At 45.3% G+C, this 27598-nt stretch overlaps 5 protein-coding genes across 5 annotated transcripts; 1 reads left to right on the top strand and 4 right to left on the bottom strand.

Moving 5' to 3' along the window:
- Positions 1–33: 33 nt before the first annotated feature.
- Positions 34–1005, top strand: LOC134147303 (olfactory receptor 51G2-like). The gene has a single exon (XM_062588366.1). The coding sequence runs from the start codon at positions 34–36 to the stop codon at positions 1003–1005; it is 972 nt and encodes a 323-aa protein (XP_062444350.1).
- A 3486-nt stretch (positions 1006–4491) lies between these two features.
- LOC134142025 (olfactory receptor 51G2-like) lies at positions 4492–5430 on the bottom strand. Its single transcript, XM_062578736.1, has one exon. It carries the CDS (start codon positions 5428–5430, stop codon positions 4492–4494), a length of 939 nt encoding a protein of 312 aa, XP_062434720.1.
- Positions 5431–10197: 4767 nt separating this feature from the next.
- On the bottom strand, positions 10198–11181 carry LOC134147241 (olfactory receptor 52R1-like). The gene has a single exon (XM_062588238.1). The coding sequence runs from the start codon at positions 11179–11181 to the stop codon at positions 10198–10200; it is 984 nt and encodes a 327-aa protein (XP_062444222.1).
- Positions 11182–17767: 6586 nt separating this feature from the next.
- On the bottom strand, positions 17768–18724 carry LOC134142020 (olfactory receptor 51E2-like). The gene has a single exon (XM_062578725.1). It carries the CDS (start codon positions 18722–18724, stop codon positions 17768–17770), a length of 957 nt encoding a protein of 318 aa, XP_062434709.1.
- Positions 18725–26358: 7634 nt separating this feature from the next.
- Positions 26359–27321, bottom strand: LOC134147183 (olfactory receptor 51G2-like). The gene has a single exon (XM_062588109.1). The coding sequence runs from the start codon at positions 27319–27321 to the stop codon at positions 26359–26361; it is 963 nt and encodes a 320-aa protein (XP_062444093.1).
- Between the last annotated feature and the right edge of the window lie 277 nt (positions 27322–27598).

Raw genomic sequence — 27598 nt, 5'->3', positions numbered from 1 at the left:
GTTACCTTGGAGTATTAATGAAAAGGAGCAAGCATGACCCCAGGGAACAGCAGTGATGCCCTGGCCTTCCTGCTGGTAGGCATTCCCGGGCTGGCTGATCTCCACCGCTGTTTTTTCATTCCTTTCTGTCTGATGTATCTCATTGCAATGCTGGGAAACTGCACTGTTCTGCTGGTGGTAAGAACATACAGAGGGCTCCACGAGCCCATGTGCTATTTCCTTTCTATGCTGGCCACCACAGACTTGGGTCTGACCCTGTCCACCCTGCCCACAGTGCCATATGTGTTCTGGTTTGGTGCTATGGAGATCAGCTTCCCAGTCTGCCTCACTCAGATGTTCTGCATCCATGCCTTCTCCTTCATGGAGTCCTCAGTGCTTCTGGCCATGGCCTTTGATCGCCATATGGCCATCTACTACCCACTGAGGTATTCCTCCATCCTTACTCCTACAAAGATTGCAAAGGTTGGACTGGGGATTGTCTGCCGATGCACTCTGACACTGTTCCCATTAATCTGCCTTCTTACACGGATGTCGTTCTGCAGGTCCCATGTGCTTTCTCACTCCTATTGCCTGCATCAGGATATGATACGTCTGGCATGCACAGACACCACACTGAATAGCCTGTACGGCTTAATTCTAGTGCTGCTGATAGTCATCCTAGACCCAGTGCTTATCACTGTGTCCTACATCATGATCTTCAAGACTCTGCTGGGCATCACTTCCAGAGAGAAACAGGCCAAAGCCCTGAACACTTGCATATCCCACTTCTCTGCTGTCTTGATTTTCTATGTCCCCATGGTTGGCCTATCCATTATACACCGGTATGGGAAGAATGCTGCACCCATTAGCCATGTTCTCATGGCCAACATCTACCTTTTCATCCCACCTGTATTGAACCCCATCATCTACAGTATGCAAACCAAGCATATTCGCAAAGGCATCATCAGACTCCTAAGTCAAAGGCTGGCCTGGCCTGGCCATGGTAAGCAGGCCTGGAGTCGTTAAGAATTGACAAGCTTGTCAAAATGCAGAGCACAGAAAATACGACAGGTCAAACAAACAAGAGGTTAAGAAAGCTAAAAATTAATGGAAAGAGAACCTTGCTAAAGGTGCTCATACTAACAGTTAAATGTTTGTTTTATTTATCAAAAGCAATAATCCAGCTAGGCAGAGAGGCTCACTGAAGTCTTTACATCAGATTTTACCAGTGGAGGTGCTTGTTGGGTAGACTGTTACCTGGCACAGTGCTCATAGCAGATGGATTAGAGGATCTTGATCAATCTGAAGTAAATAGGGAGGAAGGATTACACCAAATAGATGTCAGTTAAATGAGTAAGTCCCAGGATCATGAGTCATTCACCTGACAGTCCAGAAGGAAGTCAGATGTGAAATTGTAGAACTCCTGGACATGATGCGAGGGTATGAAACTCCATTACTGTTATGAAACAGTTACTATGCTGGAGGACCAGGGGCCACCATCGGCAAAAGGGACTCTAGAGGGGCTCCTGAGATCTACCGGCCAGTGGGCCTGACTTCTCTCCTTGTAAGACAGTAGAGACTATGATAAAGAATAAGGTCACGAAACATACAGAGAAGTATGGTCTTGCAAAGAGTCAGTCAGGCTACTGCAAAAGGAAATCCTGCCTCTGCAGTATGTCAGACCCTCAGGTGAGGGTATCTACAAGCAGCTAGATCCAGTGCAGATAATACATCAGGATGTCCAAGGGTTTTTAACTAAAAACTATTAAAGAAATTAATTTGTAAAGGGGTTGGAGGAAACCTTCTATAGGTGGGAAGTAGGTTAAAGTAAAGGGTAGGTCATTTTCACTTCAGAGGAGAGTCAGCAGACAAGACCTCAAGGGATGTCTCCTAAGACTCGTTTTATTCAGCTTTTTCATCAGTAACTTGGATGATGGAGGGCACAGTGATTTCTCAAAGCTTTCAGATGACACTAGGTTAGACAATAGACTAATAATAAGTCTTCTGTATTTTTATAAGGTTAAAACTTTAACAGCAAAACCAATCAGGCCTTGGCTCCACTTACAAGGTATGCTTTTTCCTACCTATAACAAGCTTTTGAGTGTACCACAGTCCAAACTCACAGGAACACCATCAGGTTCAAATCATTTCCATCTGAAAAATTATTGTAACCAGATATATTATTTGGGTTACAAATACCACAGAGATGCATCTCAAAGCACGGAGATTGGGCACTGCTGACTGAAGAAAATCTAGCTGTATTGGAGTAGGTATATATAATCCACTTTTTTTTTTTTTTTTTTTTTTTTTTTTTGCTTTAGCAATAAAGAGGCTACAAAATAGGAATTGTTGCAGTGAATAACAGCAGAACTAACAGAACTTGTAGGTGGTTGTTGATACTTCTGGCTGCCAAGAGAGACAAGGAAGCCCTGTGAAAGCTTTATCTGACCCAGTGCCCCGTCCTGTCCACCTCCAAAGGAAACTTTGTCTTGTTTGGGTCGCATCAGCAAAAGCTCAGCAGGCAACCTGTAAAGCACTGACAACCTTTCAGTTCTCAGTCTGATTTGGAATACATGAAGTATGTTTTGTTGTTTTTCTGTGATTTCCCTTGGGTAATCATGTGCCCATTTAGGCATCAGTAAATACCAGTGTTTCTTGGTTGTTTTCAGCAATGATAGATTTATGCAGGGGAAAAGGAAGGCGGGAGTCTTTTGGCCCTTCTCAGCCCTGCTGCTGGGGTGACGGATGCTCAATCCTCACAGCCCCTGTGAGGAAGGATCAAGCCTTTGATGTACAGCCCTGTCCTCAGCAACCACCATTGCCACCAATATTTTTGTTTTGTTTTAGATACGTAGCATGGCTTCACCTCTCTGCTTTCTAACCTTATGCCAGAGCAATCCTCTTCAAAGGGTGGAAATCAAAGCAGAGGGAGCTATGGGGAGCAGGCAGGATATTCCGGGGTGAAAGCCGGCTATCTGCTTTAGGGTGGTCTTAGTCGCTCTCTAGGATCTGTACTGATTAGATCTCCTGTGTAACAGGATCTTAAATACCCGCTGCATATGCAGACACCTCCTTTCAGGTGTTTTAGCTGGGAGCTTGTTCTCCCATTGCTTTGACATAGACAAGACAGTGGAGCTGCAGCTGTGCAGTGGCTGAGCCATTCACACCAGCTGATGATCCGACCTGTCTGCTTGTTGCATATAATTGTTTCCACTACAGCCAGAAGGTATCCCGAGCCCAGCGTTGCTGCAGTGACATTGCATAGGCTCTGTTTTCATGGGATGCAGTGGGATCTGTATTAGGTGGTTTCTTAAGGCAGTGCTGATCAATCTTCTCGGCAGCTATAAGTCGGTTACACACTCCAGATTTGGCTTGATGCGGTGCCTAGGAGCCCTGTGCTTGCTGAAAATGTTACCTGGCTGGAATGAGAGGACTTTGGCTGGGTTCCTAAATACCTGACAGCCCTGTATGAGTCTTAGCAAGTCTGGCTGCATATGTAAAATCTTGGACAAACAGCTATTGCACATACGTACGTCAATGCTCTAACGGGTGCAGAGATGGCTGAGCATATCTAGGAAGCATCAGATTTTTCTTTGCATGTGCTTCAGCATAAGAGCAGAAGTGTGCCCAGGCAATCATAGGTGGAAAGATCAACATCCTCGTTCAGGAGGTCAGGAACTCTGGGCACTCTGACTCAGTGTCATTGCACAGACAAGACCACCTTATGCAGGGATCTCCAATGCTATGTCCTATTTGTCTAAAAGGGGGAATTTTATTTTGGGAACTTCAAGTAATTATATCTCCCACATTATTGACCAGGAATGGAATAAATATATAGAAGGCTGTAGATACTGCTCCTTTGTTCAACAAAAAGAATGGTGGGAGCCTCGACAGGATATAGAATCATAGAATCGGTAAGGTTGGAAGGGACCTCTGGAGATCATCTAGTCCAACCTCCCCGCTCAGCCAGGGTCACCTAGAGCATGGTAGACAGGGTTGCATCCAGGCCTTGAAGATCTTCAGAGAATGAGACTCCACAACCTCTCTGGACAGCCTGTTCCAGCGCTCTGCCACTCTCACAGGGAAGAAATTCCCCCTCACGTTCAGGCAGAACTTCCTGTGCTTCAATTTGTGCCCATTGCCTCTTGTCCTGTCACACGGGACAACTGAAAAGAGTTTGTCCCTGTCCCCTTGACACCCTCCCTTCAGGTACTTACACACATTGATCAGATCCCCCTCAGTCTTCTCTTCCCCAGGCTGAACAGGCCCAGCAGCTGTTCCTCATAGGGCAGGTGCTCCAGCCCTTTGATCATCTTCATAGCCCTACGCTGGAGTCTCTGCAGTAGCTCCATGTCTCTCTTAAATATACCTTACCTGCAGCATGTAAAGGGTTTAAAAGTTCGGGATCCTCAACAGGCAAACGTATGACAGGGTGGAGTAGACAGTCTCTAAACTATTATTCATCAGCTGTTTCACTATGTGCAAAATCTCCTGGATATTCTCTGTATGATATCAGTGCAATTTTGGAGTTAGTAGTTTGCATATACCTCTGCGGATCTGTTTAGTTTTTACACTGTAAATAATTGGATTTAACACAGGGGGTACAAGAAGGTAGGTGTTGGCCATGAAGGCGTGAATCAGAGGAGACGCATGTTTCCCAAACCTGTACACCATGGATAAGCCAATTATCGGGACATAATAAATCAGGACAGCACAGACATGAGAGACGCAAGTGTTCAGGGCCTTGAGGCGCTCTTCCTTGGATGCAATACTCAGCACAGTCTTAATGATCATGACATAAGACAGGACAATAGACGGTGAGTCTAGCCCAAATGTAGCCAGCAGGACAAATAAGCCGTACATGCTGTTCACCTTGATATCCGCACACGGCAGCTGGATTAAGTTGGGGTGCAGACAGAAGGAGTGAGCGAGCACATGGGATCTGCAGAATGGCAGCCTCATCAGAAGTATTGGCAAGGGGATCAAGAGGCTAACACTCCTCACTGTGAGCCCCAGCCCAATGAGGCCTGTCCGTGGGTTGGTCAGGACAGACGCATATTGCAGGGGGTTGTAGATGGCCATGAAGCGGTCGAAGGCCATGGCCCACAGCACCCCTGAGTCCATGATGGAAAAGCAGTGAATAAAGAACATCTGAGTGAGGCAGACTTCAAATCTGATCTCCCGTGAGTCAAAGAGCAGCACACTCACCACCGTGGGGAGCGTAGACAGAGATACACCAAGCTCTGTGACAGCCAACATGGACAGGAAGAGGTACATGGGCTTGTGGAGGTTGTGGTCAGCCTTGATGACAAAGAGGACCATGCTATTTCCTAGGATGGAAATAATGTACATGGAGCAGAAAGGGATAGCAATCCACATGTTCCCACCTTCCATTCCTGGGATTCCTGTTAGAAGGAATGTAGAAGGTCTAAGGAAGCTGTTGTTGCTCATTTTCCTAATGAAACATCTTTGTCCTATCAAAGTTCAAATATCAGATCCAATGCATCCTACAAAAGAATTTATAGAGAACATCAAAGAGTAATCACACAAAAAAGTAAAACCTTTTTCATTCTTCTAACGGTGATGGAAGGATCCACATTTCTGAATTTGCTATGAAACAGTTAAAGGACATTTTACCTTTGTGAGCTGTTCTTAGGGAGTAATGCAACTCGCAAGTAACAGAAAGCTTAGAGAGATGGATGTATACAGCACCAAAGTGAAGGCTGAGTTGTGAACATCCCTGTGCCAGGGCAGTGTGAAACAGAAACCAGATTGATGGTTGGGGTACTATATTAAATATGTTGCAACAGAGGGCAAAAAGACTTCAGAAGTGACATGCTAGATGAAGGGTGACAACAGATTTCTATCTCATACTGACCTCATACAGTGGACTTGGAAGTCGAGGGGCCAGATCACCAGCCCTTACTCTGGCTTTTCCTTGTTCTTCTGCAGAAGAACAAGGTGAGGAGAATGGTGCAGATCTCTAGACTTCTGTATTTAGACTGCTATACAACTCCCTCACCCTGAGATCTGAAAGTGGTTTCCAGTGCTTGATGAATGAGATCCTTACATCACTTCTGTGTGGGTGTCTCAGAACACCTCTTCTCTGCCAGCTATAAACTTTCTACATTTTCTCTATCTCTCTTTTGATTATTTGCACATCTGCTTTCTTTCTTTCATTCTGTGAATATGTAAACCTGATGATTTTTTTTCCCCTTCCATAAAAATAATCTTGGCACCAAAGTCTTAATATAGATTTCCTTCAGCCAAGTGCTGTCTGCAACTTCCAGAGCTGTGCACAGCTGAGAACCAGATACTGCAGCAGCATTTTGCAGGATCTTGCCAACAAGCCTTCCTCAGTATGCTAAGAAGCAGAGCTGTGAACATCTGCTAATCTGAGACCAAAACGTCTAAGACTTGTGAATTCACATATGCACAAGTGCTAGTGCTATTTTCTGGTAAAAAGCATGCAACAACCAGATCATCCTGTCTGAGAGAGGAGAGCTTTGGCCATTAACGAGTCTGTAGGGCTGGGATGTGCAAGATACATCTTTCTATGCTGAGAAAACAAGATTTCAGTGCTACTTATCCACCTCACCAAGCTGTTACACCCAGATTGTAAACACAGGCAAGGACTGCTCTTCATACTCACCTCACCTGGCTGTAGGTATCTGCTGTGCAGATGTCTGCCTCTCAGCTGGTTGTCTGGGTTCCCACCAGTCACTGGAGGGAAACAGGCACTGCCATAATGCATTTCATCTCCCCTGAAAGTAGATATCTTCCATAGTCAGATGAATGGTGCTTACTGCCCTCAGCTGACAAGAAAATAATCTGAGGGTCACTAGCTCTTCATTATATATGCATTCTCTAGTTAAAAGCAATTAACAGTAATACTACGGTAACATTAACAAAGTTATCTGAAATTATGTAACAACCAAAATGTGAAAAGCAGCCCAACAGAAGCAGATAACTTTTGCCCTAAATATGGAGCAACACCCTAGCATGATCAGCCTGAGCATCTTGCCTCCAGGCTGCCAGAGAATGTGTATTTATATCACTACTCCACAAAATCTCACTGGTCTCACAGACTCATTAGGGACTTCTGCTTCTTTTTTTGATCGCTCCACTATCTAAAAGGAGGTGATGTAAATGTACTGTTAGCAGTGAATTCCAGGGTCAAGTCAGAGGCTACCACGGAACTGTGTTAGGTTAGCACCAGGAGCTAAATATGTTCATAATTCAAGTGCAAAATAAAGCAGGACTTTAATGTAGTGTTGGCTTCTAGCTTCCACAAGGAGACATCAGACACAGGAAAACTTTCCTGGGAGCCCCTCTGCAGAGGCTGAGAAGGAGGGCTGTGAATCTAGCAAAGTGACGGTGGCAAGACCTCACTCTCTTGGCAGCTATGACCTCAGATACCATTGTCAGGAGGTCACACTCCTGCAAGGATAGGGTTTCCCGCCTAAGCAGTCAGATTTGATCTTTCTCAGCAACGGGACCATTTGGTGCCTGTGGATTTCAAAGCAACATGCCAAAGCCTTACTCCCTTAGCACTGACTGGAGGGCACTTCTGTCCCCTCCCATCCCAGTGACCACACCATCCATACTGAGCAAAGATCCAGGTTTCACAGCCAACTTTATTCATAGAGAAGGGAATTCTAGAGTATGAACCTAAACTGATACTGAATATCTGATATTATGTGATGGTGACGGCTAATATGCACACACCTGATAGGCTGCAAAAAGATACATGAGTCAGCCAGCAACCTTTGCATATATCTAATCAAAAATGATGTACAAGTGCCATTTCTCACTGTGAAAATGCACCTCAGAAAACTTCTCCCATTGCCACTGGAGGAGAAAATCACAGAATCACAGAATGGTTGAGGTTGGAGGGGACCTCTGGAGATCATCTAGTCCAACCTCCCTCCTCAAGCAGGGTCACCTAGAGCATGGTAGACACAGTTGCATCCAGGCGGGCCTTGAAGATCTCCAGAGAAGGAGACTCCACTACCTCTCTGGGCAACCTGGTCCAGTGCTCCATCACTCTCACAGGGAAGAAATTTCTCTGCAGATTCAGGTGGAACTTCCTGTGCTTCAATTTGTGCCCATTGCCTCTTGTCCTGTCGCATGGGACAACTGAAAAGAGTTTGTCCCCGTCCCCTTGACACCCTCCCTTCAGGTACTTGTACACATTGATAAGATCCCCCCTCAGTCTGCTCTTCCCCAGGCTGAACAGGCCCAGCTCTCGCAGACGTTCCTCGCAAGGCAGGTGCTCCAGCCCTCTGATCATCTTCATAGCCCTATGCTGGACTCTCTCCAGTAGCTCCATGTCTCTCTTGGACTGGGGAGCCCAGAACTGGACACAGCACTCGAGATGAGGCCTCCCCAGGGCTGAGTAGAGGGGCAGGATCACCTCCCTCGACCTGCTCACAACACTCTGCCTAATGCACCCCAGGAGACCATTGGCCTTCCTGACCACAAGGGCACATTGCTGGCTCATGGTCATCTTGTCATCCACCAGCACTCCCAGGTCCTTCTCTGCAGAGCTGCTCTCCAGCAGGTCAGCCCCCAGCTTGTACTGGTGCATGGGGTTATTTTTTCCCTAGGTGCAGGACTCTGCACTTGCCCTTTTTGAACCTCATGAGGTTCCTCTCCACCCAACTCTCCAGCCTCTCCAGGTCTCTCTGAATGGCAACACAGTCCTCTGGTGTATCAACCACTTTTGGGGTGTCAGCAGAGAGGATGATGCTGGACTGGATGGACATAGCTCTGAGCTGGGGGGGCACTCTCATATCCTGAATGGGAATGAGAACAATCATGTTTTTTTGTGGCAGTTACAGAAAAATGGAATTCTGTCTCACTAGACACAGCTGAACATCAGTTCACAAGAAATGGTGCAAGTCTACTTTAAGAAGAGTGCTCTGAGACTGGTTATTATTTGAACTGCAGTTGTATCTCTGCTCCTTTGTCTTCCCCTCCCTCTTGTCTGTGTCCAGGGAATTGACAGGAAGTTACCTGGATTACAGACTAATTTCACATTAAATGTGCAGTAGAGAGTTTCTCACAGTGGGGTTCCAATTCCTGACAAGCCTCTGGGAAATGCTGCTTCTTTTTTACCTGAAGAAATAGAATAAACTGAGCTGAAATTAAAATAATTGGCTGAATGGGCCAACAATTTGGGCCGACTCCCATTTTTCTGCAGCCTAGCATCTACTTAGCTTCAGCAGAAGTAGATTTTCTTTTCCTGGAGCCCCTCTTGCATCCCTGCTGGTATCCACCTCATGGAGTGATAACAGACCCTGGAACCCCCTCATGGGCTGTCATGATAGCCAGAGCTGCTACTGAAGATAAAGAGCTCTGAGAAATGCCAGACAAGGTCAAAGATCTCCTCTAGATCTACTGTATTGAGTGCTGTTGAGTTGCACTAAAAATACTGCAAGGTCCATAATACATTTGAATTTCGTATCTTGAATTTGGGTCACCATCTGATCCTCATCTCATTCTGCTTCCTACATTTTTCAGATATAAAGCAGTGGCATTGTAGAATGTGTTTGCCTGTTTATTGGGATTGGTGACTTGTATTAGTATAGAGATATTCTGTTAGAAATGCTCTAGCTGTGATAGGTCATTCCAAGTAATTACATCAGTGAGAAATTCTGATATTTTTAAAAGGGTTTGTATTTATATAGGACTTCTGGAATTTGCTAGTATAGGGTTATTTTGGTTTCTGCCTTATTAAAAAAAATAAAAAATAAAGCATGCTGCCTAAACTTGAATTTTATTAATTTCCTTCTACAAGGACAATGACCATTCCTGTCTCAGCTCCTTTCCATCACACAGTCTAGGGAACACAGCTTACACAACAAGACCCACTGCAGAAAGCTCCATTGGAAATACTCAGACTAAGAGTCACACTGAAATTCTTTTAATCATGAGAGGTTTCTTTTTTTCCTTGGTAGTGAAAGAATTTGAACAGTGAGGGGTCTAACTTCTGTGAGAAGTGAACTCTTCATCTCCCAGTGATGTAAAAGCCAGACTGGATGACTTTCTGCCAAGTTCTGCCATGCAATAAATGGAAGCCTCTGGACTGTGCTAACAGAAGAGGTAGTGTAGCGATTCCTGCAAGAGTGCACTGTCTGAACACCAGGCATGGAGGAAGCATTCCTCCTGAATAAAGGGTTGTAACTTTAACCCTCATTTAATTTACCACAGTCATCAGTAAATTCTGTGCATGATGCACATAGGTATGGGTGAGGTTCCCTTATACCGGAAGAAGAAGACCAATCTGTCGCGGATCTGCTTGGTTCTCACTCCATAAACAATGGGGTTTAACATGGGGGGCACCAGCAGGTAGAGATTGGCCACCAGTATATGGACATGGTGAGGGATGCTCTGGCCAAACCGGTGGGTGAGGAACGTAAAGAGGGCAGGGATGTAAAGTGCCAAGATGACACAGACGTGGGATGCACAAGTGCTGAAGGCCTTGAGCCTTGCCTCTGTGGATGGCAGCCTCATTACTGCTCGAAGGATCACAGTGTAGGACACAACAATCAGAGTCACATCAAACCCAGCCACCACAAAAGCCACAAAGAGGCCATAAACGACACTGACTCTGGTCTCCCCGCATGCCAGCTTCACCACAGCCATGTGCTCGCAGTAGGAGTGGGAGATGACGTGCTGCTGGCAGAAGGACATCCTGCGGAGCAGGAAGCACATGGGACTGACGAGGACGACCCCACGCACCAGCACCACGCTCCCCAGGGTCAGCACCACCGGCATGGAGAGGATGGTGGAGTGCCGGAGTGGGTAGCAGATGGCAATGTAGCGATCCCAGGCCATGGCCATGAGCACTCCCGACTCCACTGACGAGAAGGTGTGGATGAAAAACAACTGAGTAAGGCAGGAGAGAAACCCGATCTGCCCAGAGCCTGTCCAGAAGATGCTGAGCATTTTGGGTAGAGAGGATGTGGAGAGGACGAGGTCAGTGAAGGCCAGCATGGCCAGGAAGAGGTACATGGGCTCGTGCAGGCTTGGCTCTGTCTTTATGAAGACAAGCAGGGTGATGTTCCCCAGCACAGCAACGGCATACATAATGCTGAAGGGGAAGGCAATCCAGAACTGCTCCTTCTCCAGGCCGGGGATGCCAGCCAGGAGGAAAGTGGGAGAGTGGGAGAAGGCGGTAGAGTTCAGAGATGACATGAAATGCTTTTGTCTTCTGCATATATTGAGAGATCTTACACCCTGTAAAAAAGTATTAAACACCCTAGATTTGATATTGTCAGTGGTAATCATAGAATGGGCTGAGATACAGTCTAGGTGCTCAAAACCTCCACACAGACAACCCTGTAACAGCTGCTTGCATTAGCTGAGGAAAGCACTTTTGAAGAAAGTTTCCTGCCAAATTCCAGTTAAAGTGCTTTATTCCACATCATGGGACATCTTGGAGCCTGCAGACTGGATTCTTCTTGGATGAAACAAAATTGGATGATTCCACCAGGAGCACATCTGGTACTCTCCAGTCTTCGAAGGGTGTCCAGCATAAGAGACCAGACCTAGACCTGCTCCAAGGTAAACCTTCCTGAAATGTGTATAGTGGGGATATAAAGTTATAAGCACCAGCTCTATAGCTCTCCAGAAGCCGTCTTTTTGCACCACGATGCTTGCTCATGTAAACAGTAGCAAGGAATATTTGACATGGTTGAGAAACATGAGATCTCAGTGGGAAACACTGAGCCAGTGCCATGGTCTTTTGGTAATTCCCCCTACAAACGTAATTTCCTAGTGATATCCATTCTCCCCCCTACAAAAAGACAGGAGCTCACTAAATCTGCACATGTTGCTCAGATCATGCCTTTTCCCTTGGAACTGGGAAAAACAAGGTTCATTGAAAAAAAATAACCCTGCAACACAGATTAAGTCAATACTTCTGTCCACACAAGACCCTTCGGAGTCTTCCTGGGACTGAGACCATGTGCAGCAGAGAGCTGCAGAGTGGTCTCACCCCCTTCCTCCCAGCTGCTTCCACTGATTTGCTTTACTTAGTATTTCATTCTTCTGTGGAGAGCACCAGGAACATGAACATAAATCCCAGGCCAAAGCAGCATGAGACACAGGACACCTGCCTGTAAGCTTTGCTGATCTGGGGCTGTTGCAACAATTGCTGCTGCTGCCCAGAAGGAGCCCGGACATTAAAGACTGTATTGCAGAAAAACAAATCGTTGCCCTAACCCCAAAAACTCACCTGACTCCTGCAGGTTTCCAGGCAGAGTCTCTGCACTGTGGGGATCAGCAGATATTTATGTATCTGCCAGATAAACCCCAGCAGGCAGCCTTGCCTTTCTGCTGATACACCTGAGGGCTGTGCTGCCATTCAGAGAGACCTGGAGAGGCTGGAGAGTTGGGCGGAGAGGAACCTCATGAGGTTCAACAAGGGCAAGTGCAGGGTCCTGCATCTAGGGAGAAATAACCCCAGGCACCAGTACAAACTGGGGGCTGACCTTGTGGAGAGCAACTCTGCAGAGAAGGACCTGGGAGTGCTGGTGGATGACAAGTTGACCATGAGCCAGCAATGTGCCCTTGTGGCCAAGAAGGCCAATGGTCTCCTGGGGTGCATTAGGCAGAGTGTTGTGAGCAGGTCGAGGGAGGTGATCCTGCCCCTCTGCTCAGCCCTGGGGAGGCCTCATCTCGAGTGCTGTGTCCAGTTCTGGGCTCCCCAGGACAAGAGAGACATGGAGCTACTGGAGAGAGTCCAGCATAGGGCTATGAAGATGATCAAAGGGCTGGGGCACCTGCCCTATGAGGAAAGGCTGCGAGAGCTGGGCCTGTTCAGCCTGGGGAAGAGCAGACTGAGGGGGGATCTGATCAATGTGTGCAAGTACCTGAAGGGAGGGTGTCAAGGGGACAGGGACAAACTCTTTTCAGTTGTCCCATGCGACAGGACAAGAGGCAATGGGCACAAACTGAAGCACAGGAAGTTCCACCTGAATCTGCGGAGAAATTTCTTCCCTGTGACAGTGACAGAGCACTGGACCAGGTTGCCCGGAGAGGTTGTGGAGTCTCCTTCTCTGGAGATCTTCAAGGCCCGCCTGGATGCAACCGTGTCTACCATGCTCTAGGTGATCCTGGTTGTTTCAGGAAGGTTGGACTAGATGATCTCCAGAGATCCCTTCCAACCTTACTGATTCTATGATTCTATGTCATTAAAGAGAGAGATAAACAATTTTTAACCCCTTCACTGCTGATGACCTCCTAGACAGCTACATTTTGCCCAGTTCGATTTCTCTTTTCTTGCAGTGTATTTATTCGGGGGAGACTCCAGAGCAATGGGGTTGTTCAAGATTAAATCACATACATAACCAAGCTTTTAAATTAATGCTGCAGCAGCATGACTTATGAAATACTTCCCAAATAGCAGCAGTACATCCTTTCTCTGTTACTTTTCAACTATAATCCTAACACATGCTTTGAGAGGGAAATCAGTACCATCATCGCTGTTATATGAAGACACTGAAGTGTAAAGAGGTCATACAACTAGAAGCAGATCTAAGTGACTGCCAGGTGTTTTGCTTTCACAGCTATGCAGCAGACTGCACCTCCTTTTGCTGGTTTTGTGATGTTCAATACAGAATCTCTCTGTTAAATCTTTGTCAAAGCCATTTTCAATTAAAAAGCAAGTCTTGCAAATAAAAAAAAAAATCAATTTCTGGGGCAACATATCAACTCCTAACACACCCTACAGGGAGAGCCTGGAACCACAGAAATTTATACCGCTGGGGTTAAAAAAGATGATGCAATGACAGAAGTTGTTGCCGCCTATGTCAGAAGTTCCCCAATGTTTCAGACACAGGTCCCAGCATTCAGCCTTCCCATGTCCCACCAGGCTCTCTCAGGCAGCAGCAGGAATGGCCTTGCTGCAGCTCCCCTGTGCCTACAGGGCAATGCTCCTTGCCTAATGTTGGGACTTGGGAAAACTAGATGGAGAGCAAGAACATCACGCAGTTTTTACTGGTACCCAGGGGAAATTCATCATGCCTCCCTATTCTGAGGCTCTATTAGCCATCTTCTTGAAAAATAGATGGCTAGGAAGTAAAAAAAATAGCATTTTCTGAATGGTTAATTCATTTTTCTTTATTATTTTTTCTCTGAGCACAAAAGGAAACAAAATAAGGAACATATGGAGAACGAGAAGGAGCCATTTTTCAGTGCCACAGCCATCTGAAAAGAGTTTAAGTCCATAGCTCATCTCTGAAAAAATTCATTCACACTTGCCAAAATCATATTAGGCAGGTACAGATTGTTTTCATTTTTATGCAAATTTGTTACCCTTCTAAGCTGTAATAAAACAGGATACGACAAAAATGACAGGGGACAGAATTGCTTTTAACTCCCAGATGGCAACTGCTTGTAACTTGCTTAGATGGAAATATTTGTTTTGAAATAAAACATGCTGTAATGTGGCAGGAAAGGTTATAAAAAGATCTGTTTCAAGGAAACTGAAGCTACGGACTACAATATAGACTACAGACTGCAATATATGGTAACTTACAGTTGGAAGAAAATGCACCAGACTGCAATGACTTTTCTATCTCTTGCAGGACCCAAAGCAAGACAGCATGTCTTTGGTAAGCTACCTGTTTTAGCACACCTAGATGTTATGGACAAGATGCAAAATTCCATGTGTGCTACCCTTTGACCTATGTTAACCGGAAGGACAGAGCATCTCTCCTGTGGGGAACAGCTGCGAGAGCTGGGCCTGTTCAGCCTGGGGAAGAGAAGACTCAAGGGGAGGGGATCTTATCAACATCTATAAGTGCCTGAAAGGAGGGTGTCAAGAGGATGGGGACAAACTGTTCAGTAGTGCCAAGCGACAGGACAAGAGGCAACAGGCACAAACTGAACCACAGGAAGTTCCACCCAAACGTGAGAGGGAATTTCTTCCCTGTGAGAGTGACGGAGCACTGGACCAGGTTGCCCAGAGAGGTGGTGGAGTCTCCTTCTCTGGAGATCTTAAGGCCCACTTGTATACAACTCTGTCTACCATGCTCTAGGTGACCCTGGCTGAGCGGGGAGGTTGGACTAGATGATCTCCAGAGGTCCCTTCCAACCTCAACTATCCTGTGATTCTGTGATTCTGTGAGGTAGTCTCTTCTTAGTGGTGCCCAGTGACAGGACAAGAGGCAATGGGCACAAGCAGAAACACAAGAAGGTCCATCTGAACATAAGGAAAAACTTTTTCACTGTGAGGGTAGTCAAACACCGAAAGAGGTTGCCCAGAGAGGTTATGGAGTCTCCATCCTTGGAGATATGCAAAAGCTACCTGGATACGGTCCTGGGCAGCCTGCTCTAGGTGACCCTCCTTTGAGCAGGGCATTGGACTAGATGATTTCCAGAGGTCAGCAACCTGAGAACTCTGCTCTTTGTTGTCTCTGTTCATTAGCGTTTGTGTATTTGGTCTCTGTGGCTACTCTGTCCATTTTCCTCAATTTGTTCTCCTCTAATCCATTCCGATCCCTCCTTTCGCCCACCTTTGGCCCTGGCCCTAAAAGGTCCATAATATATTTTGCACATTCCCACTAGCCCCATGAGACCCATAATAAACTTCCTCCCCCATCTCAGCAATTACAAAAGTCTGGCCACCTCTGAAGGCGCTTCTCCCCCCTCCCAGTACAGGAAAGGCGTAGACAAACTGAATTAAGTTCACCTGAGGACCGCCAAAATGGCTGAGGGTTGGAGCAATGCCCCATAAAGAGAGGCTAAGGAATGGGACTTGTTCAACTTGGAGAAGAAAAGGCTTTGGCAGACTCGTAGCCTCTGCCTAGGAGGAGGTTATCAAGGAGATGGAGGCAGGCTCTTCACAGTGTCATGTGGCAGAGGGATGAGAGACGATGAGCATAAGTTAAAACAAGATAGGTTGCAGCTGGATATGAGGAGAAATTTTTCCCCACAGGGACAGTCCAGCATTGGAGCAAACTGCCCAGAGAGCTTGTGCAGCCTCTGCCCTTGGAGGTTTTCACTACCCAACTGGAAAAAACCCTGAGCAACTTAGTTTGACCCCAGAGATGTCCCTTCTTTGAGCAGGAGGTTGGGCTAGAGACCTTCTGAGGTCCTTCCAAGCTGAATTACTCTGTGATTCTGTGATAATCATCTGCTGATGAAGACTTAAGTGTTCATGAGCTCATGGGCCTCCTGTTGATCAGGCTTCTTAAAAGCACCTGGCATTGTTCTAGTCACCTGGGAAAGGTCTTGATCTGTGAGGTCTTGTGCACTAGTGATTCACCTTCTGTTAATCCCTCATGTACTGAAAGCCAGCATGTCCAAATTAGACGTAGCACTTCTCTGACACCGTTCACCAGAGGAATTCCTAGGGCTGTGGCAATGTAGGTAAGTAGGAACAGCAAACGCATTCCTGCCCATGGCAAAGCAGACACCTCAACAACGAAGACGACAGTTTATGATAGCCAACAATAAGGACAATGTCTAAACTGAGAAGAAAAATAAGATTTTGCTTGTTTCTTTCTATTTGTGAAGAAACAGATCTATTATAAAAAAAAAGATAGAGAAAGTAAACATTGTCAACTGATCAGGGAAAAAAAGAAACTGAGAATGCCCAGTTTAAATTTGTTTAATTTTAAAATTCTATCGCACAACGTTCCTTCCCAGGATCTTTAACCTTCTTCCAAAACATAAAGTGGTGGAACTGAAAAAGGTTAAATGCAGTTTTTGTTGTTTTTTTTCCTTTTTCATTCTGCAGAAATATATTGTGAAAAAGTTACTTTCTAAAGTGTGAACCTGTGGATTTGTCAAAGCAAATACACTTTGCTTCCAGACCTTCTGTGTTGGACCCATGGCTTTTTGGCTTCCATTGTATTACAAGGGTTCTGTAACAGTGTCCTACTGCTCAAAGAATAAAGAGAATAAAGAGAAAAAAGGTTGTGAGGTTCTGATTTCATGTGGGATATCTAGGAAGTATAAGCAAATCTTGAAAGAGAAAGATCTTGAAATTGAGTCATAACTCTTTAGGAAGTCCACACATCTGAAGGATATGAAGGGAATAAAATTTACAACTCATTTATTTTCTGCTAGAGAAATTGATATTTTCTTGAATGTAATTATTAATTGAAATTATTTTAACTTTTGTTGCCAATAACTCCAGGTCTGAAGTTTGTCCAGAGTGTCTGCTATAAAGAGGCTGAGATGTCTTGACTGAACACCTAGTAGGTCAGAACAAGACCAGAGAATTCCTTTTTCCGAAGTGAATTTTTACACTTATAATATCACTTGCTGTAATTATTTAACTCAAGGATTGTTGTTACAGCAAAAGTTTCTGACAAAAACCTCTGTTATATTAAGATATTTTTTGAAAGTGAATGTGCCACAGGCACAAACCGAGTGAATTAACCACATCATTCAGTAGAGTACGACTTAAGAAAAGACAGCTGTAGCATTCACTCAGCTTTTTCACTGCTGTGGGAGAGATGGAAACTAAGAAGTGCCATGGGGAGAGTCTAGATATTTTTATTAGTTTGCTGAGTCATTTTTCTCCGCCACAAAGCTGTCTGCCTGGTCACGGTTGGATTAGGGTTGTCCTACTAGATTCACTCCAAGTTTGGAGGAGGTAAACACCTTCGAAAGGAGTTTACAATTACTATTTATTTTCTGCCTTGTGTTAGTGCTTAGGAGTCTCCTGGCCATGTGCTGTACAGAGGACAGCCCCTGCTCCAGAGACTCTGAGTGAAAAACAAGATGAGATGATGTGAAGATAAAAGAGGCAACAACTGAGCACGGGTCACTGAGCAGTTCTGATTTTATATATGTGAATTAAATTCAGGATCCTCCTTTGTATCTGTTTGGTCCTCACCCCGTAGATGATGGGGTTGAGCACAGCAGGCACCAGGATGTAGACGTTGCCCATGGTGACACGGACCAACGGAGCCAGGCCTCTCCCAAACCTGTGCACCACAGATAGCCCAATCAGTGGCACATAGAAGGCCAGAACCACACAGATATGGGCAACACAGGTGCTGAATGCCTTGAGCCTCTCCTTCCATGACGCCAGCTTCAAGACAGCCCTTAGGATCAGGACGTAGGAGATGCAGATGAGGAGGACGTCCAGCCCCATGACCAGCAGGATAGCGGTGAGACCATACACCATGCTGGGAGTGGTGTTGGCACAAGCCAGGTTCATCACATCTTGGTGCAGGCAGAAGGAGTGTGACAGGACTCGGGAGCTGCAGAAAGGAAGGGGCAGGAGGAGCAAGGGTAAGGGCAGGAAGAAGAGGACTCCCCTGATCATGGCTGCCAGGCCTATTTTCATTGTCAGGGCATTGGTGAGGATGGCAGCATGTCGCAGAGGGTGGCAGATGGCCACGTACCGGTCCACGGCCATGGCCAGGAGGATGGTGGACTCGATGGCCGAGAGGGTGTGGATGAGGAACATCTGGAGGAGGCAGGCACCAAAGCTGATCTCCCTGGTGTTGAACCAGTAGAAGGAGAGGACGCGTGGCACCGTGGACGTGGACAAGGCCAGGTCGATGGCTGCCAGCATGCAGAGGAAGAAGTACATGGGAGCGTGCAGGCTCGGCTCTGTCTTCACGATGAACAGCACTGCGCAGTTGCCTGCGATGGCCACGATGTACATGGAGCACAGAGGGATCGCCATCCAGAAGTGGGCACCCTCCAGCCCAGGGATGCTGGCCAGGATGAAGGAGGAAGGGCTGAGATCAGAGCTGTTGGGGAAGGGCATGGCACACAAGGCGATGCGCAGTCACGCTAGTCCATCCCACTTCCTGCACTGCAAGGGCAAGAGAAAAAACACCATTAAAAATCCTTTCCCATGACTGTGAATGCCAAGGGGCTATGCTTGAGAGATGCAATGGTATCTTACAGCTGCTACACCTATACAGACGCAAGGTGCATACGGAGAGCTCCTCTCTTATTCTTTTAGCCAATTATGGCTATCTACAACAACATATACACTCAAAAAATTGCGATCTTTGAATCTGATCAGGAAATGCGTGAATTATTTTAAACAGAACATATTATAATATCAACACTTGAAATGATAGATCTAAGAACTTCAATTTTGCATGATTTTTTCCTGATCTACTGCACTATTCTGTTAGAAACATACTTTGTGAAACTTCCTGTACTGCCTCCCTGCTTCACTATCCCCAATACTGTACACCCACCCACAGACATGCATATTTGTTGAGACATGCATACATATTTGTGTGCATGTACAAAACGGTTTTTCATCTCTTCCTCCTGAAAACATACAGTGAAATATCAGAATACCTATAGAAAGGAAATTTCTGATCACTATTCATTTTTCATCCCCATAAAGCTTATTATATATCTGTAAGTTTCTGGTAGTCTTGTAATCCAAGAATGGCAGATAAGATAGCAAAAAAGGTTTGGTGGGCATGCTGACCGAAGAGGGAGAAGGCAATGAGCTGCACCAGTGACAGCCTTGGGTGCATCTTACTCTCCTGGGGACCTAGCAGTGAGCTGCGGTCCCCTTGGCCACGTTCTGCCCTTGTTTTAGATAAATCCATTGGCTCTCCTGCGTTGTATTTGTGGCATGCGGTCAAGTACATAAGCCCAGTTTGCTACATTACTGAGTTTTCTTACAATAACTTTTATGCCATGTAAAACAATGATGCAAAATGTTTTTATGCACTTTGCTAATATAGACCGTTCTAAAGGTAATATTTGGTTGAAAAGAACTTCTCTTTCTACTGCCTCTCTGTGGTGAAGCCTCTTCTCTAAAACATGGGTCACTTATTATTCCCTGATGTTGGATTTTTTTCCATCTTGAATCTATAACATATAAGAGTGACATTCTTATAGCAACAGCTTTTAGCCTTTTATACACACGTTATAGACAGTGCAAATAGACTGTTAATATCAAGTTGCCTAAAAGTCATTTTATTGATGAAATTTTCAGCAAACTACTTACATTAAGACGCACGTTGAAGAAACAAAACACTTCAGTTATTGCCAGCAATTATCTGAGCCAACTTACCTGCTGGTTACTGAAATGTAATTATAGTGTGAATCTCCAGAAAAAAATCTGCCATCCTATTCATTTCTTATAAGAGAATGTGACTGGGAGACACACACACACACACACACACACAAACACAGTGAATTATCCCTAGATGTTTCAGTTCATCTTTAGCTCTTTGGTGTTGATAAATCCACCAATGTTTTCAGATGTGAATAATGATTTTGGATTGCTAGCGCAATGAAGACCAGGTCCTGTATGGAGCTTCCTTTCTGAAGAGATAAAAATTGGATCATCTTTAAAAACACCAGCAAATACGAATTATTTTCCCAGGCTGCTCCTTCCACTGGGAAGCCCCAGTAGTCACATTTAGCAAAACATGACCACCTGCAGACAATAAAACTGTCCTAGCCAGAGAACCACTAGCAGCAGCCACCAAAGCTGATCGCAGTGTAAACACACAAACACTGACCAGGCTTCTCTCACGGAGCCAAGATGGGTCTGAGGCTCCATCTTCCCAGGATGAAGCAGGCAGTGGAGCAATTTTCAGCATTTGAATGATCCTTTCTGCTTCTCCTACTGGCAATTTGTCAGTGAGATGGGAACATATGATGCGTCCTCAAAAGCCCTTTTAGCTGTTTTCCTATTTTTCAACCTCCAGTAATTTCAAGCTTTCTAAAAAGAAATATGCATAAGAGGTTGTTATAACGAGATCTATCTTATTAACCCCGTGGGACCAGCTCTCTGCAGAGGTGAATGTGCACAGCTCCATTGATTTCCACTGGGTGATAGCTGTGTAAACTGTCCCAGGGGAATGACAAATTTGGATGTGTTCTGTGGATTTGGCCTGTTGACCTCTGCTTTCTAAATATATGCCCTGCAAGGACTGCAGGGCCTCTTTGCATTGCAAGCAGACCGAAAAGGTTTGGGAAGAAAATGAGATCATGGATGAACTTCGCTGCCTGAATTGCTCCGCCTCTGGTGCAGCATGCACCCCTAGCCAAAGAAACGGGCATTTCTCCGGCCGCAACAGCCCTTGGCAGGAGTGGCCACCTGAAGGGGTTACTGGACTGGGTCACACTTGCTTTGATAGCAGGTATCAGATGCCCCTGCAAAAAGTGAATGTGGCAGTCACACGTGGGACAATTAGACCTCTTCCAGCACCTTGATAGATTCGTGTAAAACCTGATGCATACGATTACTTGGCTCTTCTGTATTTTTGTTAGCATTAACAGTTGCAATCCCTGTTTTCTGAGGGAAATTTTCTGAGAAATAGCCTGTTTCTTTTAGATCTTGCTAGGTTATTTTGGACTTCATCTGATTGCTTCGTGCAGAGCTTGGACCTCCTTCTTCTCTGGAAAAATACGGTTTTCACATCCAGCTATTTGCATTTAGGCGCTTGGTGTCCCTCCTAGCCCTCTGCTGCTGTGTCTTGGACCTTTTCCACTTCTGGGACAGCATCTCCCAAGGATTGTGAAAGTCCATATGCTCAGATTTTGAAAGCTGGCTACTTTTGTGGACTGGACAGATAGTCTTAATGGAGTGGCCAATGCTATTGATACTTGTCTTCTCGGGTTACTGCAGTTGATCAAAATTTTTCATCTAAATATGTTTTTCTCTTAAAACCCTAGTAACCCACATCAGCTAAGCGACTTTGTGAGTACGTAACCATTTTTCCATATCACCTCATCAGTAAAAAGTGTAAATCAAACCAAAATACTACCTCAGAATGAAAAGAGAATAAAAACTAAAAAAAAAAAAAAAAAAAATCATTCAAAATCAAACCATTTTTGAAATAAAATTAAAACTTCACCTTAATCTGTGGTTTGATCAAATGGTTTCTTCCTATACTTTTTGGCATCACTTGGAAGTAGAAAAGCTGCCTGATCATCTCCATTTGCAACTCAGTTGTTATTTTATAAATACACTCATGTCATGGGCGGGAGCTTGCTGTGTTTTGAGTCATACCCATCGTGCCCGTACTAATGCAAGCAGAGCATGGGCTTGAGCCTTGTCCCCAAACATCCACACTGTTTAATGGGTTCCTTTCTCCAGGGACAGCTCCAATTGCTGCCGGGTAGCTCTGGCCCAGGCAATGCTCAGGCAGAAGCAAGCACCAGCCAGCGCCCAATGAGAAATGGAGTAAAGCCATCTTATTTAGGAGAGGGAGAAAGGCTAGGCATGTGGATATGGTCAAGAAGAATAAAGTGTTGCAAGGATAGCTAATGATCCTTCCTTATTTTCCTTTCCTTTCTCCATTTTCCTTTCCTTCTCTTCATCTTGTCTTGTCTCACCCTCTCACATTAAGAGCTACCTGTGGTTTCCTATTCCAGCAGGTTCTCTCACACTTTCCAGTTGTATGTACAACTACGAACAGTACATGGCCACGTAAGTTGCATTGCCATGCTCCAGCTCCTAAAGCAGACATGCAGCTCTGAGTGATCATCTGAGCCTTAAGTTTATTGACTTTAGAGAAAAGGGCCCTTGGGCAGGCTGACCACAGCTGTCCTTCCTGTCACTAGTACTTGGCCACCCCCCCCCCCACACACACACACCAGCCTCCCATCCCTGTGAACCACAGCGATGTCCCTCCTGCCTGGGGAGCTCACAGGACTCTGTACTAGGGCTGCTTTCAACCCTGTGGCAAAGTGAATGTGATCTTGGATAGATGCCTCCTACTTGGGAACCTGCCAGGGTGCCCCTTACCAAGGGCTCCAAGGACCCTCTTGAGCCACCACCTTGCTCGCTGCTCCCTACCCTGCTCCAGTGTCCAGGGCCGAGGCAGGGAATCTCTCCCATGGGTGGGAACACCCTTTGTGAAACAGTTCTGTTTGGTATTTTCAGTTGGAAGTTTCCTCTGCATTCTCACTTCTCAGGAAATTTGGGGTGCAAAAAGAAAAAAATCTCTGAAGGGAGGATGTCAGGGGGACAGAGACAAACTCTTTTCAGTTGTCCCATCTGACAGGACAAGAGGCAATGGGCACAAACTGAAGCACAGGAAGTTCCACCTGAATGTGAGAGGGAATTTCTTCCCTGTGAGAGTGGCAGAGCACTGGACCAGGTTGCCCAGAGAGGTTGTGGAGTCTCCTTCTCTGGAGATTTTCAAGGCCCGCCTGGATGCAACCCCGTCTAACACGCTCTAGGTGACCCTGGTTAAACAGGGGGATTGGACTAGATGATCTCCAGAGGTCCCTTCCAACCTTACTGATTCTATGATTCTATTCTATGATTCATTTGGGATTCAGTTTGGAACAAGTCCAAAGTGAAAGTAAATGACACAAACTAGAAATCTTGATTTCTGGCTAGTTCAAGCCATAACAATGTTCTGTGCCCCCTCAATGCCTCTCTCCTTCCTCTGCTTTGGATGCTGAATCTGCTGACACCAGGGCTCACGTGGCCAAAAAGCAAAACTTAAAACTGGGAGTTGCAGGATACTCATTTTCCCTGCAGGAATGCACAGCAGGAAAGGTCATCTCCCAGGAATTAACCCATCCCAAACCCTAGAGTTAGTAGAAGCATTGGCTTTTTCAGTGGATCTGAACTCAGGACCTCACAGCTTATCAGACCTGACCTGCACCCGACTCTCAGACATCCATGGGTCTAGCATGGTCTAGTCTGGACTTGTGGTGCTTCAGTCAAACCAGAACACATTCAGATTGTGGGCAAAAACAGAGGAAGTTCTGCAAGCACCAGCCCAGCTGGGAAATACAACATGGCTCCCTACAGCTTATACTGGAAGTAAACTACATTTTCTACAGCTACCACAGCAAGACCAAGCAGGAGAACAGTGGAGCAGAGGAGATTCAGAACTGCAGGTTTCAAGACTGGGGATCCTGACACTCTGTGTCTGATATTTTTTAAGGTAAACACGCTGTGCCGTGCAAGCTATTTATGTTTCCCACTGCTCTTCCTGTGCCTCTTAGGAAATAAATTCATTGGCAAATACTGTGATTGCATGATACAAATGGTGCTCAGGGCATCACAGAATAAGAGTTAGCCAATTTAAGTGATTCTTCTATCTTGTTTTTCTCTTACGCAAATGTTAAACTACAATTACCTTTTCCATTCCCTGAGGCATTCAAAATTAGATTTTTGAACATGCGTTCCTAAAAGATGGCACCTTACTTAGAGGTTCCCAAATATACTTGGGCATCTGCTTAGTACCCTCTGTCTATATAGGTTTGGAAGTGGATAGGGAGAGAGATAATGCTCTGCTGAACCACGTAATGGAGGTGTGCCAACTGTACCGTAAGCCTCACTTCTTTGTGGTCTCCTGGTATTGTAATAAGTTGTCCATACACTTCTTCCTTGGCTGCCCCTACCACCCAAACGCACATTCACTTGAGGTACAGGCTCTTTGGGCTTTTGTTGTTTCTCAAAATGGTCATAGCTAAGAAGCAGAGCAGTCCAGGGAGAAACTATCTGGAAATTTTCAGACCGGGGGCAATGCTGTGCAGGGTCCTGCAGGCAATGCTTCTTCCCAGTAAAGTTCTTCTTTAGGCTTTTCTGCTGAAAACTGTTTATTCCCTTATGTTAGACTTTCCTCTGATAAAAGCTAGATACTAGCACTGAGGTGGGCTGTAAATACTTTGAGCAAAGAGTGCTCCCATTAGACTATTTACATCCAGTAGCTTTTGCTGCTGCCTTGGTGTTTCCTAGGCAAGAGGGGCCTGCGCTTTGAGCCTGACTGTGCCTACCACTGAGGCAGAGGGTTTGGTGGTATTTTGCTGAGTAGTACTTTACTCTGTGCAATTACCCCCAGGGATCTTCAGGAAAATAACCAGCAATATCCCAAACAAATAGTGGCCTGGGAATCCTTCCCTCGGGAATCTTCCCTTCTACCTTTCCATTTTTCTATGGAGATGTACCCTCATTACTCTTTTCTCTATTTCTTCTAAATATGGTTATGAATAGAGCAGTCCTATCTTAGTCTGAAACTCTCCAAAGGAAGTAGTAAGTGCTTAGCAGGCCAATTCTGGTATGAAGTTTCGTTCCTACTTATATTGCTCTGTTGTTTCACCCTTCCAAGGTCAATACTGACCATTTCTTCATAGTCTGCACCTTGTTCCAGGCTGGCCAAACTATGGCACGCAAGCAACAAAAATATGGATCCATCAGTTGGTGGCATGGAAGCTTCTGGGCAATTTTATTCTCTCTGCAGGGGAAAAAAAAAGCCAGGATCACGATCATGAAATCCTACTGTGTGCCTAGTTGAGACCCATCCTACAGCAGAGCAGTAAGACACTGGGAGATGCTATCAGTTCCCACCTGTGGAGGGACTGGAAGCTCCCCCTGTTCTCTGAGATGTACATCAGTGTCTTATTGATCCCAGTCAGAAGATTTTAGTATGTGGTCATAGTGTCAGGAAGTTTAGTCATTACTATTCCGTCTTGGAAATAGAACCCTCCATAATCAGTATCAAGAATGCCAAGTACACCAGACTCTCAGGCACCATCCAAAGAAAACATAATGCATACAATCCTGTACAGTAAATCCTGAAGATTTTATGCCAAACTAGCCTAGTATAACATGTTATATAACCAAGAAAAAAGATTTCACGATGTCTTTTGACCTGGTAGAGTTTTTATTAAGGTTATTGTATTCTAATACACACATACATTAAATTCAGTGCAAAGCAATGACTGGAACATTAAACTTGGAAAGATAGTAAGGCTCAATGAAATCAACAAGAGATGAAAAAGTAGTACTGTTGGTGTACATGGCAATTTAGAAACACAAATGAAGATGAAGGCTGTGTCTTTTTAGGGGAGGGCTGACAGTGCTAGAGGCCCACTTAAAGGGATCTCATTCTCAGAAAATACTCTATGCCCAGGCCCTGGAAATGAGGCTCCTGTGGGATGTTCTCAGTTGAGCAAATAATGACTGGGATATTCAGGGTGATTCCAAACTCTTGGTCCAAGCCCTGCCTGGTAGAGCTTGCCACCTGGGCTAGCTATCCTATGGCATGAGGGAGTGATGACCCTGCGCTAGGTGGTCTGAGTGAAGGTTAAACTCTGTTATCTGGCTACCACAGTTTGCATAACATGCGTTACAGAGGCTATTTGATCCACTTCACTGTGTGACCTGAAAAGAGAAAGTTAGGTAGACCATTTTCCCACAATTTTCTCCATACAGTTGGGTCCCTCTATCTGTATGTAACACTGGCATCAAAGCCTGGAGTGTTCACAGATGGAACCAAATGTCACACTAGGACAAAAAAAAGGGGAAACCACAAGTCTGGGCTGAGGTGTAGCTCCCAAGTGGATTTGCAGTTCTTTCATCCTAAGACAGTGATCTCAGCTAATGGAGTGCCAAGAAACCAGTCTACTTGCACTTGCTACCAGAACTGGTGGAGGAAGCTGTCAGCTGGGCTAGCTCTTCCTCCGCAGTGCTCTGAGCAAAGCCCCCCGGATGTGGCTTGATTTTATGCTATAGATAATAGGGTTGAGAGCAGGGGGGATTATAAGGTAGGTATAGGCCACCAAGGTGTTAACCAAGGGAGGGATGTTCTTTCCAAAGCGATGTATCATGGACAGTCCAATCATTGGGATGAAGAATATTAGGACAGCACAGATATGAGAGACACATGTATTCAAAGTCTTGAGACACTCATCCTTGGTTGCAAGGCTGATAACAGTTTTAATGATCAGAATGTAGGATAACACAATGAAGATGAAGTCCATTCCCACTGTTGATAAGAGAATAATCATACCATAGAAGACATTGACTTTTATGTCTGCACATGCTAGGTTCATGATATCAGGATGGAAGCAAAATGAATGAGAAAGCTCAGTCTTCTTGCAATAGGTTAATCTCTTGAGCAAGAAGGGTACTGGAAGGAGGGAAAGTACACTTCTCAATATAATTGCCAGCCCTATTTTTATGACAGTTGTCTTGGTCAATATGGATGGGTATCTCAGTGGATGGGAGATAGCAACAAACCGATCAAATGCCATTGCCAGGAGCACAGAGGATTCAATTAGGGACAGTATGTGGATAAAGTACATCTGAGTAAGGCAAGTGTCAAACTCAATCCTTCGGACATTAAACCAAAAAATGCCCAGAGTAGTAGGCAGTGTACACAAAGCCAAGCCCAGGTCAGTGACCGCCAGCATAGAGAGGAGGTAATACATCGGTTCATGAAGACTTTGGGTCTTCTTGATGATGAAGAGGATCAAACAGTTCCCCAAGAGGGCAATAAAGTACAATGCACAGAAAGGAATGGAGATCCAGTGGTGAAGGGCTTCCAGCCCTGGGATGCCCATCATGAGGAAAGTTGAAGGCTGGTAGTAGGAGCCATTGAATTCCCACGTGGCATGTAAGTCATGCTCCATCCCAGCTCAGATCTCACATGACCTATACCTAAAAACAAATCAACAACAGAAACTCCACATAGTTGGACTCTCTACTGAATATAGAACTGGATAATGTCAAGCCCCATGTCCCTCCACTTCACCCACAACCTGGGCAGACACCTCTGTGCTATTTAGGACATTGTGGTAATTACTATGAAGTCACATATGATTATACTCTGACTGCCCATTAAACCATAGAATGCATAAAATGCAAAAAGTGAGAGTGCAAGAGGAGAGGAAAGAAGACAAGGCAATG

Source organism: Rhea pennata, chromosome 1 (assembly GCF_028389875.1).
Source record: "Rhea pennata isolate bPtePen1 chromosome 1, bPtePen1.pri, whole genome shotgun sequence".
Classification (NCBI taxonomy): domain Eukaryota; kingdom Metazoa; phylum Chordata; class Aves; order Rheiformes; family Rheidae; genus Rhea; species Rhea pennata.
This window is presented reverse-complemented; position numbering and strand designations above follow the sequence as displayed.